The sequence below is a fragment of the Saccopteryx leptura genome, chromosome 10 (genome assembly GCF_036850995.1).
Source record: "Saccopteryx leptura isolate mSacLep1 chromosome 10, mSacLep1_pri_phased_curated, whole genome shotgun sequence".
Lineage (NCBI taxonomy): Eukaryota > Metazoa > Chordata > Mammalia > Chiroptera > Emballonuridae > Saccopteryx > Saccopteryx leptura.
The window spans coordinates 46,340,258-46,354,446 of NC_089512.1; the positions used below are offsets into that span (position 1 = coordinate 46,340,258).

General features: G+C 49.7%; 1 protein-coding gene across 1 annotated transcript in view; it reads right to left on the reverse strand.

The window, feature by feature from the left end:
- The window catches only part of GRIP2 (glutamate receptor interacting protein 2), a 104,162-nt gene extending 92,440 nt beyond the window's left edge, over positions 1-11,722 (reverse strand). The window contains exon 1 of the mRNA XM_066350957.1: positions 11,640-11,722. Coding sequence (XP_066207054.1) covers positions 11,640-11,694 — 55 coding nt within the window. The 5' untranslated portion in view covers positions 11,695-11,722. The remainder of the gene's footprint in view (positions 1-11,639) is intronic.
- Positions 11,723-14,189: the final 2,467 nt, after the last annotated feature.

The window sequence follows — 14,189 nt, forward strand, 5'->3', positions numbered from 1 at the left end:
GCAGGCTGATCACAAGCACAGGAAAGCTGAGTCTTACTGTAGCTTAGTTATAACAGCTAAATGCTAGAAACAACCCTGTTACCCAACTGCGGGGGGCGGGCAGGGAAATCACTGTGCCCAGTCCAGCCACTCCGTGAAGCAGTCGACAGCTAGAATAAGCCAGGGAAATGCTGGCCCCATAAATCTATGTGAAATAAAAGCAAAACCTAAATCAGCATATGTAGTAGGGTTTCAACAAAAATAGTGGAAAAAGATTGGAAGGAAATGTACCAAGAGTGTTCCCGGACGTTGGGTTGATAGAAGATAATTTTAATTTTCCTCTTGGTCTTGCTCTGGCTTTCCAAAAGGGTCTACATTTAACAATAATTACATGCTTAATTAGAGAGAAAGTAATTTAAGGGAATACTTTTTTTTTTTTTTAAATAACGGCAAGGGGCCAGGGAAATGTGTATATATTAGTGCTATATGGAGAAAGTAGGACACGGCAATGTCTTTTTTTTTTTTTTTAACTGATAGTGCAATGTTTAATTATTTAAAATAGTTTAAGAACCCAACAAACATTTTTTAAATTTTTTAAAATTGGAAAAACAGAAGAAGCAAGAAACTGGTCAACAGGAGGGCTGAGAGACCAGTCCCAGCTTAGGTCTGAAGTGGGCCAGATCCCTTCCCTCGGAGTCTCAGGCTCCTGGGAGGTAAAATGGGGCTCACTGTCCTTGCCTCTCACTGTTATTGTAGAATCCAGGCCTCTATTGCAAGCAGTGTGCCTCCAGCACTTAGTAGATGCTCAGTCAATGCTGGTGCCCTCTACCCTCCAAGCAAGGAAGATTCCAGACAGTATCCTTAGAACTACTATACTCTACACAGGTAGCAGTCCATCCTTTCCCACTCACTTGAGCGAGGTGGCCTCTCCTGGGAGGTGGGAGGCCACAGTGATTTACACCCTCCTGGGCCCAGCCTCACTATAAAATACAGCTACCCCTACCATATCTGCCCTCCAGAACTCCTGCCCACCCAGAGCTAGCTGCTGTAAAACCCCCAGACATAAAGCTTGAAGCCCAATTCCATCAGCACATAAGGCGAGCAGTAAATCTGAACCTCCAGGGACTCTGGCAGCAGAGTTTCCTGGGACAATTCATTTTTCACTCTAGGACATATTATCCTCACTGGACAGGAGAGGGGAAGCATTGCTCATTGGGTTGGAAAATGCTTGTTTGAAGGGTACTGTCCATGGGGGTTCCCCAACTGGGCTGCCAGCCCCAGGTCACTCCTAGCTCCCACAGCAGTCCATCCAGGGGCCTCCAGGACCAGGGCCTCTGGCTGGCCCCCCCACACTCGGCCCCCTCTAACCTGCTCCTGTCTATCCCCTGGCTCAGTGAAAGGCACCTGTGGAACTCTTCAGACAGGAAGCGCTGAGTGTCACTTGGCCCTCCACATCTGTCCATTGCTACATCTCAAGGCAAGCATTCTGAGAAGCCATTCAAGGCTAAGGACTACAGAGGCGTGAGTCCCTAATGGGTAAACTGAGGCAGACCAGCCATCAGGAAGAGTAGGGGGGTGACCCAAGTTCCTGGTGTTTGGGAGGCACAGCAAGAGGCAGCAGCCCACAGGGCCTCAGCTCCATGTCCGGGTGCTCTGAGATCGGGGCGCTCCTGATCTTCTTCAGCACCATATCCTCATGTCTGGTATATAGTAGGTGGTCAAAAAATGCCTTCTGAGTGAATGGATGATTTAAATAACACAAGTAAGAATGTTTTTGCGGCCCTGGCTAGGTTGTTCAGTGCATAGAGCATTGTCCCAGCATGCTGAGGTCACAAGTTCGATTCCTAGTCAGGGCACATTCAAGAAGCAACCAGTGAGTGCACAACTAAATGGAATAATTAAGTGGAACAATGAGTTGATGCTTCTCTCTCTATATCAAATCAATGGGAAAAATTGTTTTTTAATGTTTAATACACAAACTGGGATTCAAATGTGTTCAGCAGCGCCCCGTGAAGGAGGGTCTCTGCCGGCTCCACGCTGAGGACTGGTCGGGCCTGCTCCCAGGCTCAGGCCCACAGCTCAGCTGAGGGGGACACACAGGACCAATGCAGAGCAAGGCCTCAGAGGCTCCAGTGCCACCACTGGGAGGCTCCATCAAAGTTTAGAGTGCCGAGGTCAGGTCTCTCTCCAGCAGTGAAAGAGAAGAGGAAGGATAGAGGGACGAAGACCATTGGAGTCCTGGGAAGCCCCAAGTACAGTTTAGCCCCCCTCACTCAATTGAAGGAACTGGGCTCAGAGAGGAGAGGACTTGCCCAAGGTTAGTCAACCAGAGTGTGAACCCAGGTTTAAATGCTGTCAGAGGCTGGGATCTTTCCATTAAATCCAGCTTTCTGGATAGTAGAAGCCCTAGTATCCACAGTTGGTGGGGTGCTGAATGTCAGACCTGAAGCTCTGGGCTTCAGTAACACCAGAAATCAGATCAGGACAACTAAGACTGTATGTCATGTACATCGATTGAGCCTATGTGATTCTGACCAGTGGGCATGAACCAGGCACAGACCAATGGTACAAAATGATGTGGGTCCAGCCTTCCTGTGGTTCTTCCAAGATGACCCTGAACACTGGTTTAAGGAGACAGAGCAATGTTGCGATGCCACCCATCCTTCACAAGGCCACAGGTCACCCTCTCTTCTTAGACTCAGGGTGAGTTGCAGGTAGCTACACAGTCTCTCTCCCAAACACTCTGGAAGCCAATGTCACCCAAGGTTTCTCAGTAGGGATGCTGGTGGCATTTGGGGTATAGAGTTCTTTGGGCAGGACTGTCCTGAACGTGCCAGAGACTGCATCTGTGACCTCATCTCATTTGATGCCAGCTACGTTCCAGTGGTGGTGACAACCCAAAGACACCCGAAGTTTGTCTAAAAGTCCCTACTGGAGAGCCACATTCTAGTCTGACCTTTGGAACACAACCTCAATGAAAGCTCCTCTGGGCTCTGTTTCCATGACCCTCATGACAGGAAGCTCGTTTCCTGTCAGAGAGCCCAGCCCATACATGTCCAGCTGTGACCAAGAGAAAGCCTGTACCCACCAGTCACTGGGACCATCTCCCTGGCACCCCTCTCTCCACGTGGGCCTGGCTCTGCCTTAGTACTACTTGTTCTCTCTGCCCAGGATGGGCCTGTTCTGTGTCCCCACAGAAGAGAGCCATGTTGGAGCCTGAGCTTTCATCAGCTTTACAGTAGTTTAAAGTATCATATTTTCCTATATATAAGACACACCCATGTATAAGACTCACCTAATTTTGGGGCCCAGAATTTGAAGAAAAAATGTATTACATAAAGTTACTGAACTCAAGTTTTATTCATCATAAAATTCATACAACTCCTCATTACTGTCAAAACTCCCATCCATTAGCTTGTCCTCATCTGTGTCTGAGGACAATCACTGTCTTCAACAATGAGTCTAAAAACAAGCGCAAAAAAGCGGGACATCCAAGTAAAAAATCTACAACCAATATATAAGATGCACCCAGTGCATCTTAGACCCCAAATTTTTCGGGAAAAGGTGCATCTTATACATGGGGAAATGTGGTATCCTCTGCAGCAAGACTGCCTGGATTCAAATCTCAGCTCTGCTCTTTACCTGCTGTGTTCTCTTGGACAAATCACTTAACCTTTCTGCTTCAGTTTCCTTATCTGAAACATGGAGTTAATAATAATACCCACCTCACAGGGCTGTTATGAAAATTAAAATTGTTCATATATAAAGCACTTAGACCCTTAATAACTGTTAGCTGCTAGTGTTATTGTCAACCTCACACACTCTCATCACCAAAGTCCCTATTGCAATGTTATTTTTCAGCATCAACCCCTCCCCATTTCTTCGGGGTCTTCCACCTCCACAGGTGCAAAGCGCTCTGCACATTTCAAATCACTCTTTCCCATTTTATTTCCTTTCATCCACACAGCATCCTTTTGGGGCAGAATTATTTTCTAATTTTCCTGAGGTGGAAACTGAGGCCTAAATGGATCAGGCAAGTTACATTCTCATCACCCACACAATCAAGAAAGAGACCAGATTTCCACCTCCAGCCCCGTACACTCTCTGTGACACCCATCCGGCCACCAGCATTTGTGTTTGGTGGCTACTCTGCATGGCCTTGAGGGTGTCACAGCCACAGAGCAAGCTAAACACACAAGGCAGGGCATGGTTCTACCACTGAGTAACTGAGCACTGTCCTCATTGTGCCAGACAGCATTCTGTGAGTGCACCCCAATGGCAAAGTCCTCTCCTACCTGCCATCTCTGGATCCTCATGATAACTGCTAGGGCTGTTAATGCTCCCATTTTACAGAGAAGAAATGTGAAGCCCAGAAAGGCAGTCATTCCCACATGGTCATACAGTTTGGGAGCAGCTCTGCTGGGCCGGAAGCCAGCCCCATGTAGCCTTGGGATAGAGCTTGTTTGGGGAATGGAACGGGATGGCAACTGCACAACAGCCAGGAAGAGGCTTTTAAGGTCAATGTGTGCCCCTGCACACCAGGAACTCAGACCAAATCTAGTGGATGAGACAGATGAGCAAACACAGTTACACTCCAAATGGAGCGGAACCAGGACTGAAGTGTGGTGGGAGAGACTAATTTAGCCATGTTGGGGGGAGGGAGGCAACAAAAATAACTGTTAGCTGCAAAATAGCAGTTATTGGCCTGCCTTAGGGTAGGGACTAGAAGAAGCAAGAACGTGCTGGGTGAAGAAGAGGCTGGGGGAGGGGAGGCAGCCTGAGCCGAGGCTCAGAGGTAGCAGAACAGGCTCTGTGCACTATTAAGGAGGGAAGAGAGGGTACTGCAGCGAGCTTGCAAAGGACCTGGGACACCAGAGGCCTCCAGCTCCAAAGAGAATGTGGCTTGGCCCTCAGAATCTTTGTTTGAATTGGTGTTTAACACTTAAAGTTGGGGATATTATGTAAAACTCTGGATTTTATAGCTTCTCCAGAAAAATCAGAAGATCTGGCAGGCTGAGCCAGGGCTCCTACAAAGCCTACTTTCTGGTTCAACATTGTTCTCACGACACATTTTACTCCCTTAGTTCACAAATGTTTATTGAGAAACTGCTATGTGTCAGGTAATGTGCTAGTTACTGGGAATACAGTGGAGAATAAATAGACACAGTTGTGACCTTCATGGCATTTACCTACCAGTGGGGGAGAAAGGCAGTAAACATGACACAAGGTGCCTAACATAAAGTCAGGCAGTGCAAAGTGCTGGGAAGAAAAAGAAAGTTATGGGTCTAAAAAGTTATGGGTTTCTATTTTAGATAGGCTGGTCAGGGAAGGCCTCTCTGAGGAGGAGACCGTTGCAGACATCTAAAGGAAGAGAGTGAATCATATATGTACAGGGTAGGGCAAAAGCAGGTTTACAGTTGTTCATATGGAAAATGATACCATAATAAAGAAATAATAATACAAGAATAAACTTTGTGTGTCACATACTCACAACTGTAAACCTACTTTTGCCCCAACCTGTGTAAGATGTTAGATCAATCTAGCAGAAGGAATAGTCAGTGCGAAGGCCCTTGGCCTCCTTCATTCACCTTTTGGGTAACTTGAGTTGTCCTATTGGCATTTAAATGCAAGACCCCTATTGTAAGTAATGGAGCACAATGGGTAATGCGTAAACAGGTAAACCACCCCTAGATAATAACCTCTGACCAGAGATGAGGGAGACACAGGAAATGGGGAGATGGTAAAATGTCACAGTATGATTTTTTCCAATGGGAGAAAACCCTCACTAGGATGAGAAGAAAGAAGCAGAGAAGGTTTATTAAACATGGCACATTAAAACTTAAGCCCAGCCTGACCAGATGGTGGTGCGGTGGACAGAGCATCAGACTGGGATGCAGAGGATCCAGGTTCAAAACCCCAAGGTTGCCAGCTTGACCATGGGCTCACCAGCTTGAGCATGGGGTTGCTGGCTTGAGCATGGGATCATAGACATAACCCCATGGGCGCTGGCTTGAGCCCAAGGTCGCTGGCTTGAGCAAGGGGTCACTCGCTCTGCTGTAGTCCCCTGGTTAAGGCACATATGAGAAAGCAATCAATGAACAACTAAGAAGACTAAGGAGCCACAATGAAGAATTGATGTTTCTCATTTCTTTCCCTTCCTGTCTGTTTGTCCCTATCTGTCCCTCTCTCTGTCTGTCACAAATCACACACACACACACACACACACACACACACACACACGACAAAAACTTAAGCCCAGAAAACAGAAGCCAAGAGTGGGAGCAGGGAAATCCTCCTTTCCTTCCTCACCAGCTGTGTCAACTGCCAACCCCTGCAAAGTGGGACTTGAGTGTGGGAGAGAGACAGTGTGGGTGCAAAATCTCCCACAGCCCTGGAGCTGTGTGGTTGTTGCTGTTGTGTTTTTGTTGTTTTCCAAACATAACTGAGCTGCTGCTTTAGAAAGTCAACAAAGGAAACACTTCGATGGTGTTTTATGTTTGTTTCCCCATCCCTTTATAAGCAAAATCAAAGTATATATTCCTTGTCCTTTTACCCACAAAGTAGAAAAAAAGAGACACCATTGTTTAAAAAAAAGAGGTGGAAGCAAATCTACAGTCTTATGCCATCCTTCTTGGCTGGGATAGAGCGGGGGTAGAAATTCTTCATACTAACATCGAAGCCCACATCACAGGACATAACTTCCATCACTCAAAGGTTTATTTGCATTTTTTTGGAGGTAAAGGGAGATGTTTAAAACCAGCTCCACCATTGACACTGCAGTTATTTAAAGCAAACAAAAGATCCTTTCCCAAGTCTGGCTGGTTCTTCTTAAATTTATTTGGGCCCCACTATGTAAATTAAGGCAATGAGCAGATGTTTCACAGCAGGAAGTGCATTAGCTCCAGATGTCACCGCTTTGTTCAAGACATGCACACACGCATTGGCAACCACACATACATATACACAGGGCTCGGGGCAGCGAACATTCACAGCTCCCCTTCTGGCACTTGGCATGCTCGCATGGACCATTTGTAACCTCTGCCTGCGGGTCTGACAGAGACATGAGCAGTGGGAATAAGTAGCCAATCAGATCTTGCCCCATCGTCTTCCCATTGTCTCCTAGGTAACCAGCACAGGGACACATCAGCTAGCGGGATACCACCACCAACACACACACACACACACACACACACACACACACACACACACACACACACACACACACACCACGCACACTACACACACACGCACGCACGCTACACACACACACACTCACACATACACACCGCTCCTTAAAGATCCATCATTGCAGACACTGGATGCACCTGTCAGAACCCTGGACAGCTCCCCAGGGCTGCGCTCAGTGCCTTTGGTTTCTGCCTGTCTGGCAGTCTCACCTCCAGTTTTCCCACCTCCGCTTCTGGCTGGCATGCCTCTCTCCACTGCCATCTCCATCAGTCAAAACCTTGCTCATCTTCGGAGCCAACCCAAGTCCTTGATCAAGACTTCCAATGGCTCCCATAAGAATAAAATCCACAGCTCTCCCATGTGCAGATCTAGCTCCTCCAACTTCATTGCTCATCACTCTCTCTCTCCCTCATTCCTTTCTCTTCCTCCAACAGGTCAAACTGGTCCTCTCCACACTAACCCCTACAGACCAGGGCTTTTCTTATCACTTGCTGTTCCCTCTGCCTCCGTGGCTCTTCCTTCTGCTCTTGGCATGGCTGTGCCTTCTTGTTCTTTAGTCCCAGCTGAAAAGCCACCTTTTCAGAGAGACCTTCCCTGATCACCCAACAAAAGAAGTCACCTCCCTGGGACTCTTCATGATATCATCCTATGTTCTTTTTTTGTCTTTATCTCACTGATGTTTCTGAAATGATCCCATTCCTATTTATTTGTCTCTGTTGTCCCCCTCCCCCAGAATGTAAACTCTGTTACAGCAGGGTCTTTGTCTTGTTCATGGCCATATCCCCAGCCCCCAGAACGGGGCCGATAAGTATTTGTTGAATGACTAAAAAGTCATTTACTCTTCACTTTTTCTGTATTTCCCCATCTCTCTACTAAGAGGGTTGAACGTGATGACTTCTATTAACCCTCCTGGCTAACATTCCAAGAGTCCATTAGAGAGCAGAAAAGACTGGCATAAGAAGGGAAATTAATCAGGCCACACCACAGGAAGGCTGCTGATAGAAATCTGACCTCAACTGGGTCACAGTGCCCTCTTCCTCTGAGCAACCTCCTTGATAGAAATTTGCTGCTGCTTCCAACTTTACATTCCCCAAGTACCAAACACCTTGAACTTTTGTTATCTGAGGAACTGGGGGCAACTCAAAGCTGAGGACTGACTTCCTGCTCACAGATCAGCAAGTGCCTTGGGGCTGAGGGAGAGGTCCTCTTGAAACACTTACTGTGGTGAATTGAAGAAATGTGCTGCTGATTACAGGACCACAAATGTCAAGGTGGAGTTTCATTAGAACACAAGTCTCTCTCTCCCTCTCTCATACACACACACACACACACACACACACACACACACACACATACACACACACATCTCAAAAGCATCATGAAGCTAGAATCACAGGGTTCCCCAACCCCAGTGGCTGGCTGCATGTGTCTCTTTCTTCAAGGGACATGACTAGTACTTTAGATTCTAAAAACTATGCAGAGTTGCCCCAACACATGTGCTATGTAAGTGTGTGGTGAACAAAACCATGTTTTTGGTCTACCTCATTGAGCAAAGCCAGGTGGTAGATTAAAATAGCCACATGATAGAGACAAACATGGATCCCCCAAACCCTAGGAGTGGAGAGCTTCAAGCTGGCCACTCATAACCCAGAAATCTACCCTCAGTCCTGCTGTCCACTGACCAATGCACCAGATTATTTCCCCAAATCTGGTCACAGCAGATGTAAAGATCATGAAAGGAAGAGCAGGATTCGTATTTCTTGAGCACCTACTATGTGCCAGGTCCTGTGCTAGGATATGTTAACATTGACTCTTCAAGACCACCCTACAAGGCTAAACTTCCTGCTTTATGGGTCAAAAAAATTGAAGCTCAGAGGAATTAATTAGCATGCCCAAGGTCACACAGCTGGCAAGAGGAGGGGCTTAAATCCAGGACATGAACCTAGTCTTCAAGCCCACTCTTCTTTCCCCAGAATCTTAAATTACACCACAGAATAAGAAGATAAGCTGGTCTTGTTCAAAACATTCCTCCTGCTGGCTAAAGCCCTTCTCTGAGGATGCCAGGTTTATGGCCCTGTTTCTTTATCTCTGTCATTCTGGGGCTTGGCTGGCCTCCCACCATGAGCCTCTTGTCAAGCTGTACCCACATCCCAGAACCTCTAATCTGAGATCCAGCCCATAGGAAACAATTTTCTTGTGGCCCAGAGAAAGCCAGGATTTGTCTTTTTAAAATAATAATTTCCTGCTGGCATGGGTAGATGTACCAGCCACCCTCTGATTTAGTGCTGAGCTCAACAACCAATCTCAAGTAAGATTTTCCAAAGAAAACTCAAATGCTGGGTACCTCTTGACCTTGAGGAAGGCAGAAGTGGCCTCCTCTCAAGAGATGTGGCCAGCAACAGACAAAATAACTGTCACTATCACAAGACAACATGCTTCATATATGTCACATGCAAGCCTCATGCACACCCACATGTACCTCAAATACATCACCCACGTGCCTCCACATACACCTCAGACATACACCATCCACATGCCTCGCCCACGCCACATACACACACACACACCACCACCACAAGGGAGGATTGGTGGCAGAAGAGCAACTCCCTAGAGATCCTGCAAGACAGGCGTTAGGCCCTCCCTTTACAGATACAGAAAGGGAGCCTGGGACAGAGGAAATGACTTGTCCAAGATCACAGAGCATGCTTGTGGCCAAGCAGCTGCCCTGATTTCTGAAGAACCAAGCTCAGACTGAACGTTAATGGTGAGTACAAGGCTCTGCAAGATTTCCTTCTTAATTTACTACACTTCTTGGGGTAGTTCCATTAAGTAGAGAAGCTGACTGAAGGTTGGTAGTGGGCAGAAGGCTCTGCAAGGGTTCCTTATTAATGTACTCCACTACTTAGGGGCAGTTCTACCGAGTAAGGGGCACTCCTCCATGATCCCCTCCTTATTAGTGGCCTTATCCATCTGCTTCCTCCCTTAGCCCCAGGAAAGGAAACCTGGGTACCCTCTGTGCCCTAAAGCTGTGCCATCAGCACCAACTCAGATCAGAGGAGAAATGGAGTGTGCTCCTTGGGCTGGCTAGAGCTGTAGGCTTGCCAGGGGCTTGGCGCACCAGCTAAGACCCGATGAGGGTAGAAGCAAGACCCTCTGAAGCCTCTGCTTCCAGGCCCTCACTAGGGTCACGATGGGGGCAAAGGTTACATACCTGGCTTAGCCCTGGTGACAAGACAAGGAGAGACAGGGACCAGTTCTCAATACCCCCACCCCCAAACCCCACACAGAAGCTTCTGGTTTGAGTTGGAAATAGATTCTTTCTCATGAACTGTGCCAGACTCAATTTGGGGTGGGGAGAGAGGAAGGAGGTGGGGGTCTGGACACCACCAAAACCTTGCTGGTCACATCGCAGCTTTACCACCTACTGGCTGTGTGACCTTGGCAAGAGGCTTCCTCTCTCTGAGGCTCAGTATCCTCACCTGTAAAGTGGAAAGAATAATAGCGCCCTCCTGAGGGGGTGGCTGTGAAGGTTAAAGACAGAGGCAGGAGTGAGACACCAGGGCATCCACATCATACGCGGGGCCTGTAAGTCCGCCATTATGCCCCCCTAAGTGAGCAGAGGGTGGGCAGCTGTCATTCCTACTGCACTCTGTCCCCCGACTCGCAGTTCTGGCAATTCTCACTTAGCACCGAACCCGAACTTTCCTTGGCTGTGGTAGGACCTGAGCGCCGGTCCTTCTTCCTTCTCCCAAGGCTACAACCGGTTCTGACAACAGGTACCGGGTTGGAGCAGCCCCGGAGACGGCCCCGGCGGAGGGGACCGCACCGCAGCGCTGCGGCAGGGCCCGGCCGGAACAGGGGGCTGTGCAGCCGAGTCCACCCGCTACCCTCAACCTCCTCCTGCATCCAGCGTCTTTGCAACTTTGAGAAACTGCAGATCTGGGGTTGGCGCGGGGGTACTCCGGACGCGTCAAGGAAAGTTGAGTCCCAGCGACCGCCGCCCCGGGATCCAAAGGCCCCCAGCCATGAACGCCCACATATTCCTGCCCCCGGCAAACTCGCGGAGAGCAAGGAGGCACGTGGTCGCCGCGCCGGCCCGGGCCCGCTTCGGCACCCGGACTCGCAGGCTTGTCCAGCATGCGCCCTCGAGGGTTCAGAGCCTGCAATTCAGCCTCTGGGGGGTCGCCCAGTCCTGGGTCCCGTTTCTGTGCGCCCTGTGGAACCCCCAAGCAGCCTTCTGCGGGCTAGGCTGCGCTCCGCACCGCGTGTCCTGCGGTGACCCCTTCAGGCTGCGGACTTCAGGGGCGCTCCCCTCCCGCTCCTCGGATTCGGCCGCCTGCCCTTCGCCACCCGCAGCGACCCTCCCCCGGCGCCCCCTGCGTGTGCGCTCCTGGCCAGCCCGGCGCTGAGTGCTCCCTCCCTGCCCAGCGCTGCGCCGGTGCTCACCGGCCTGGGCAGCCGCCGCGTCCTACCTTCGTCCGGCAGCCGCTGCAGGCAGAGCGCGAGGTTTCTCCGCCAGCCCCGCATTCCGGCGGCCGCCCTGCGGCCCGGCCGGGTCTCGCCAGCCCGGCCCCGGCCCCGGCCCCGGCCCCGGCCCCGCCCCCCGCTGGGCCCGGAGGCGCAGCGCCGCGCTGCGGAGGGCCGCGGGCCCAGGGCGCCGCGGGCATGGGCGGCCGCGGAGGGTCGGGGGTGTGGGGGCGGCCGCTAGGCGCTCCGCTCGGCTCACGAGCCGGAGGCTGAGCAGCGACGCTCCCCGAGAGCGCGCACTTTCTCGGGCGCGGGGGGCGGGGCGGCGGACCGGGCGGGAGCGGAGAGGGAGGCTGAAAGGGACCCGAAGGAGCCTGAGCCGGCTGACCCCCGTCACTAACTTCCAACAGACCCCTCGCACACCATTGCCAATCTTCCCCATCCTAGTTGTCCAACTCTTATCTTAACGCCAATCACCACTACTTAGTCAATGAATGAGTGAATCAGCCAGTGCGTGAATAAATGAGAGAATAAGTGAATGAGTAAATAAACTGTGTAAGGATGATTGAGATATTGAATAATTGAATGAGTGAATGAATGAGTTAGTGAATTGATTAATGAGTAAATAAGTGGTGAAGAAGCAGGTAAATAACTGACTAAATGAATTAGTGAACCAATGAATGAATGAGTGCCCCTGGCCTCAGGCCTACAAGAGGCAAAGGTCTCTCCGCAGGAGCCCTCACGCCTGCCTTGGGAGAGGAGGTAAGCCTTTGGGATGCACCTTGCAGAGGAGGCCAAGGAGGCTCAACGAGGGTGGGCCTGTCCTTGGACAGCAAAGGTGAAGGCTAGTGGGGAGGAGGTCTGTCTGTCTGCAGGCTTTGTCTCCTGTACCCAATCACAATTCCCCTCCCTCTGCCTGGCAGCCATCGAGCTCACCAGATCTCAGAGGTTGAGGAAGAAAAGCCCAGGTAGGGATTGGGGGGTGGGGATGGGGTGGGGATAGGTTCCTATCCTCAGAAGTCGGATTTGCTTCCTGGGTGGGAATGAAGTGAGGAAAGGGGAAAGTGTAATTTAGACAAAGGAGCACTACACAGCTAGAAAAATGAGGGGCATTCTTTAGAAGAGAGCAAAATGAACAGTGTTTGTAATGTGTGCAGAAAAAAGGAGGAAGGATCTGTATTCATATTTGCACAAGCGTCTGGGAAATTACCTCCAGTGGAAACACTGGTTCCCTCCAGAAGGAAAATCATGTGGCCGGAGGCAGGTGGGAAAGACTTGCTTTTCATTGAATCCCCTTTTGTGCATCCTGAAATTTGGAACTCTGAAAATGCATTACCTATCCAAAAAATAAGTTACAGTTTTTAACTAAATACATTTTTACAATATTAAAAAGCATTCCTACCTCAGTAAAGTCTGCCTCCTCTGCCCCACCAATCCAATCAACCTGTTTACCTAGATACCGTCCCTCTGTCCTCCAGCTCAGAGACAAAGCAGGTTTTGCTAGTCAACAGCAGAGTGAAATACCAACACGAGGGTGAGCACAGAGCACGTTCCACCTCTGTGAGTGTTGGGAGGCAAGAAAGTGGCTTCTGCTTATATCCTGGGTTTGTCAGATTTTAGCTGTGTGTCCTTGGGCAAATCTCTCTGAGCCTCAGATTACCCACGTGCAAACTAGGGATCATCATAATGTCCTAAAAGAGTCCAGTGAACTTGGTCTCAGGTGCTTGTATTCCAAAAGGGAGTTTAATGATGGAATCCCAGGCATCTTGAGCTTACCAATGAAGTCACTTAAACTTTGACCTTCAGAAGTACCTCTTTTGTAAGGGAAAGGTAAGATTTTTATGTGATCTTAGATCCCCACTACTTCTCCAAGGTTGTTATAAATAGCCCCATTTATGTAAAATGAGGACACTGGGGCTCAGAGAGGTTAAGTGTCTTTCCCAAGGTCACAGAGCCAAGAGTCGGCAGAACTGGCATCTGAACTCATATGCCCAGCTCCAAGCACCCCTAGACACACTGCCCACACAGTCTATCTGATACACTTATCACCTATTCATGCTTTTAAGATCCTCAGGTGGATCACATTCAAGACCCATATTCATATCCTGAATTATTAAACACCTCAGTAAGTAGGGTACAGGCCCAGGGGGGTTGGGATGAGGGAGGGGCAGATCAAGATGCAGACCCGAGTCTGCAGAGGGCCGACTCCAGAACTTGTCTTAATGGCTTTAAGCCTCTGACAGAGCAGCGAGTCTCCCCGGCAGCAGAATTGTGAATCACTCCTGTCTACACCCAGATTGATGGCCTCCACAGCCAGGAATTCCCACTGCTCAGAGGATGATGGGACTGGGATCTCCGATGAGAGAGGCGAAGATACCAACATCGAGGTGAGGAGGCCCCAGTGGAGGAGGCCTGCCCGGCAGGCAGGGCAGAGGCCCACTACCTCTCCTGTGGCAGGAGAGGAAGAGAAGTGAGCCAAGGAGAAGGGGCAGTGTGCATGAGAGGAGAGTTCCAGTTACCTACCCATTGCTACACAATGGCTGCTCAAAACTTAA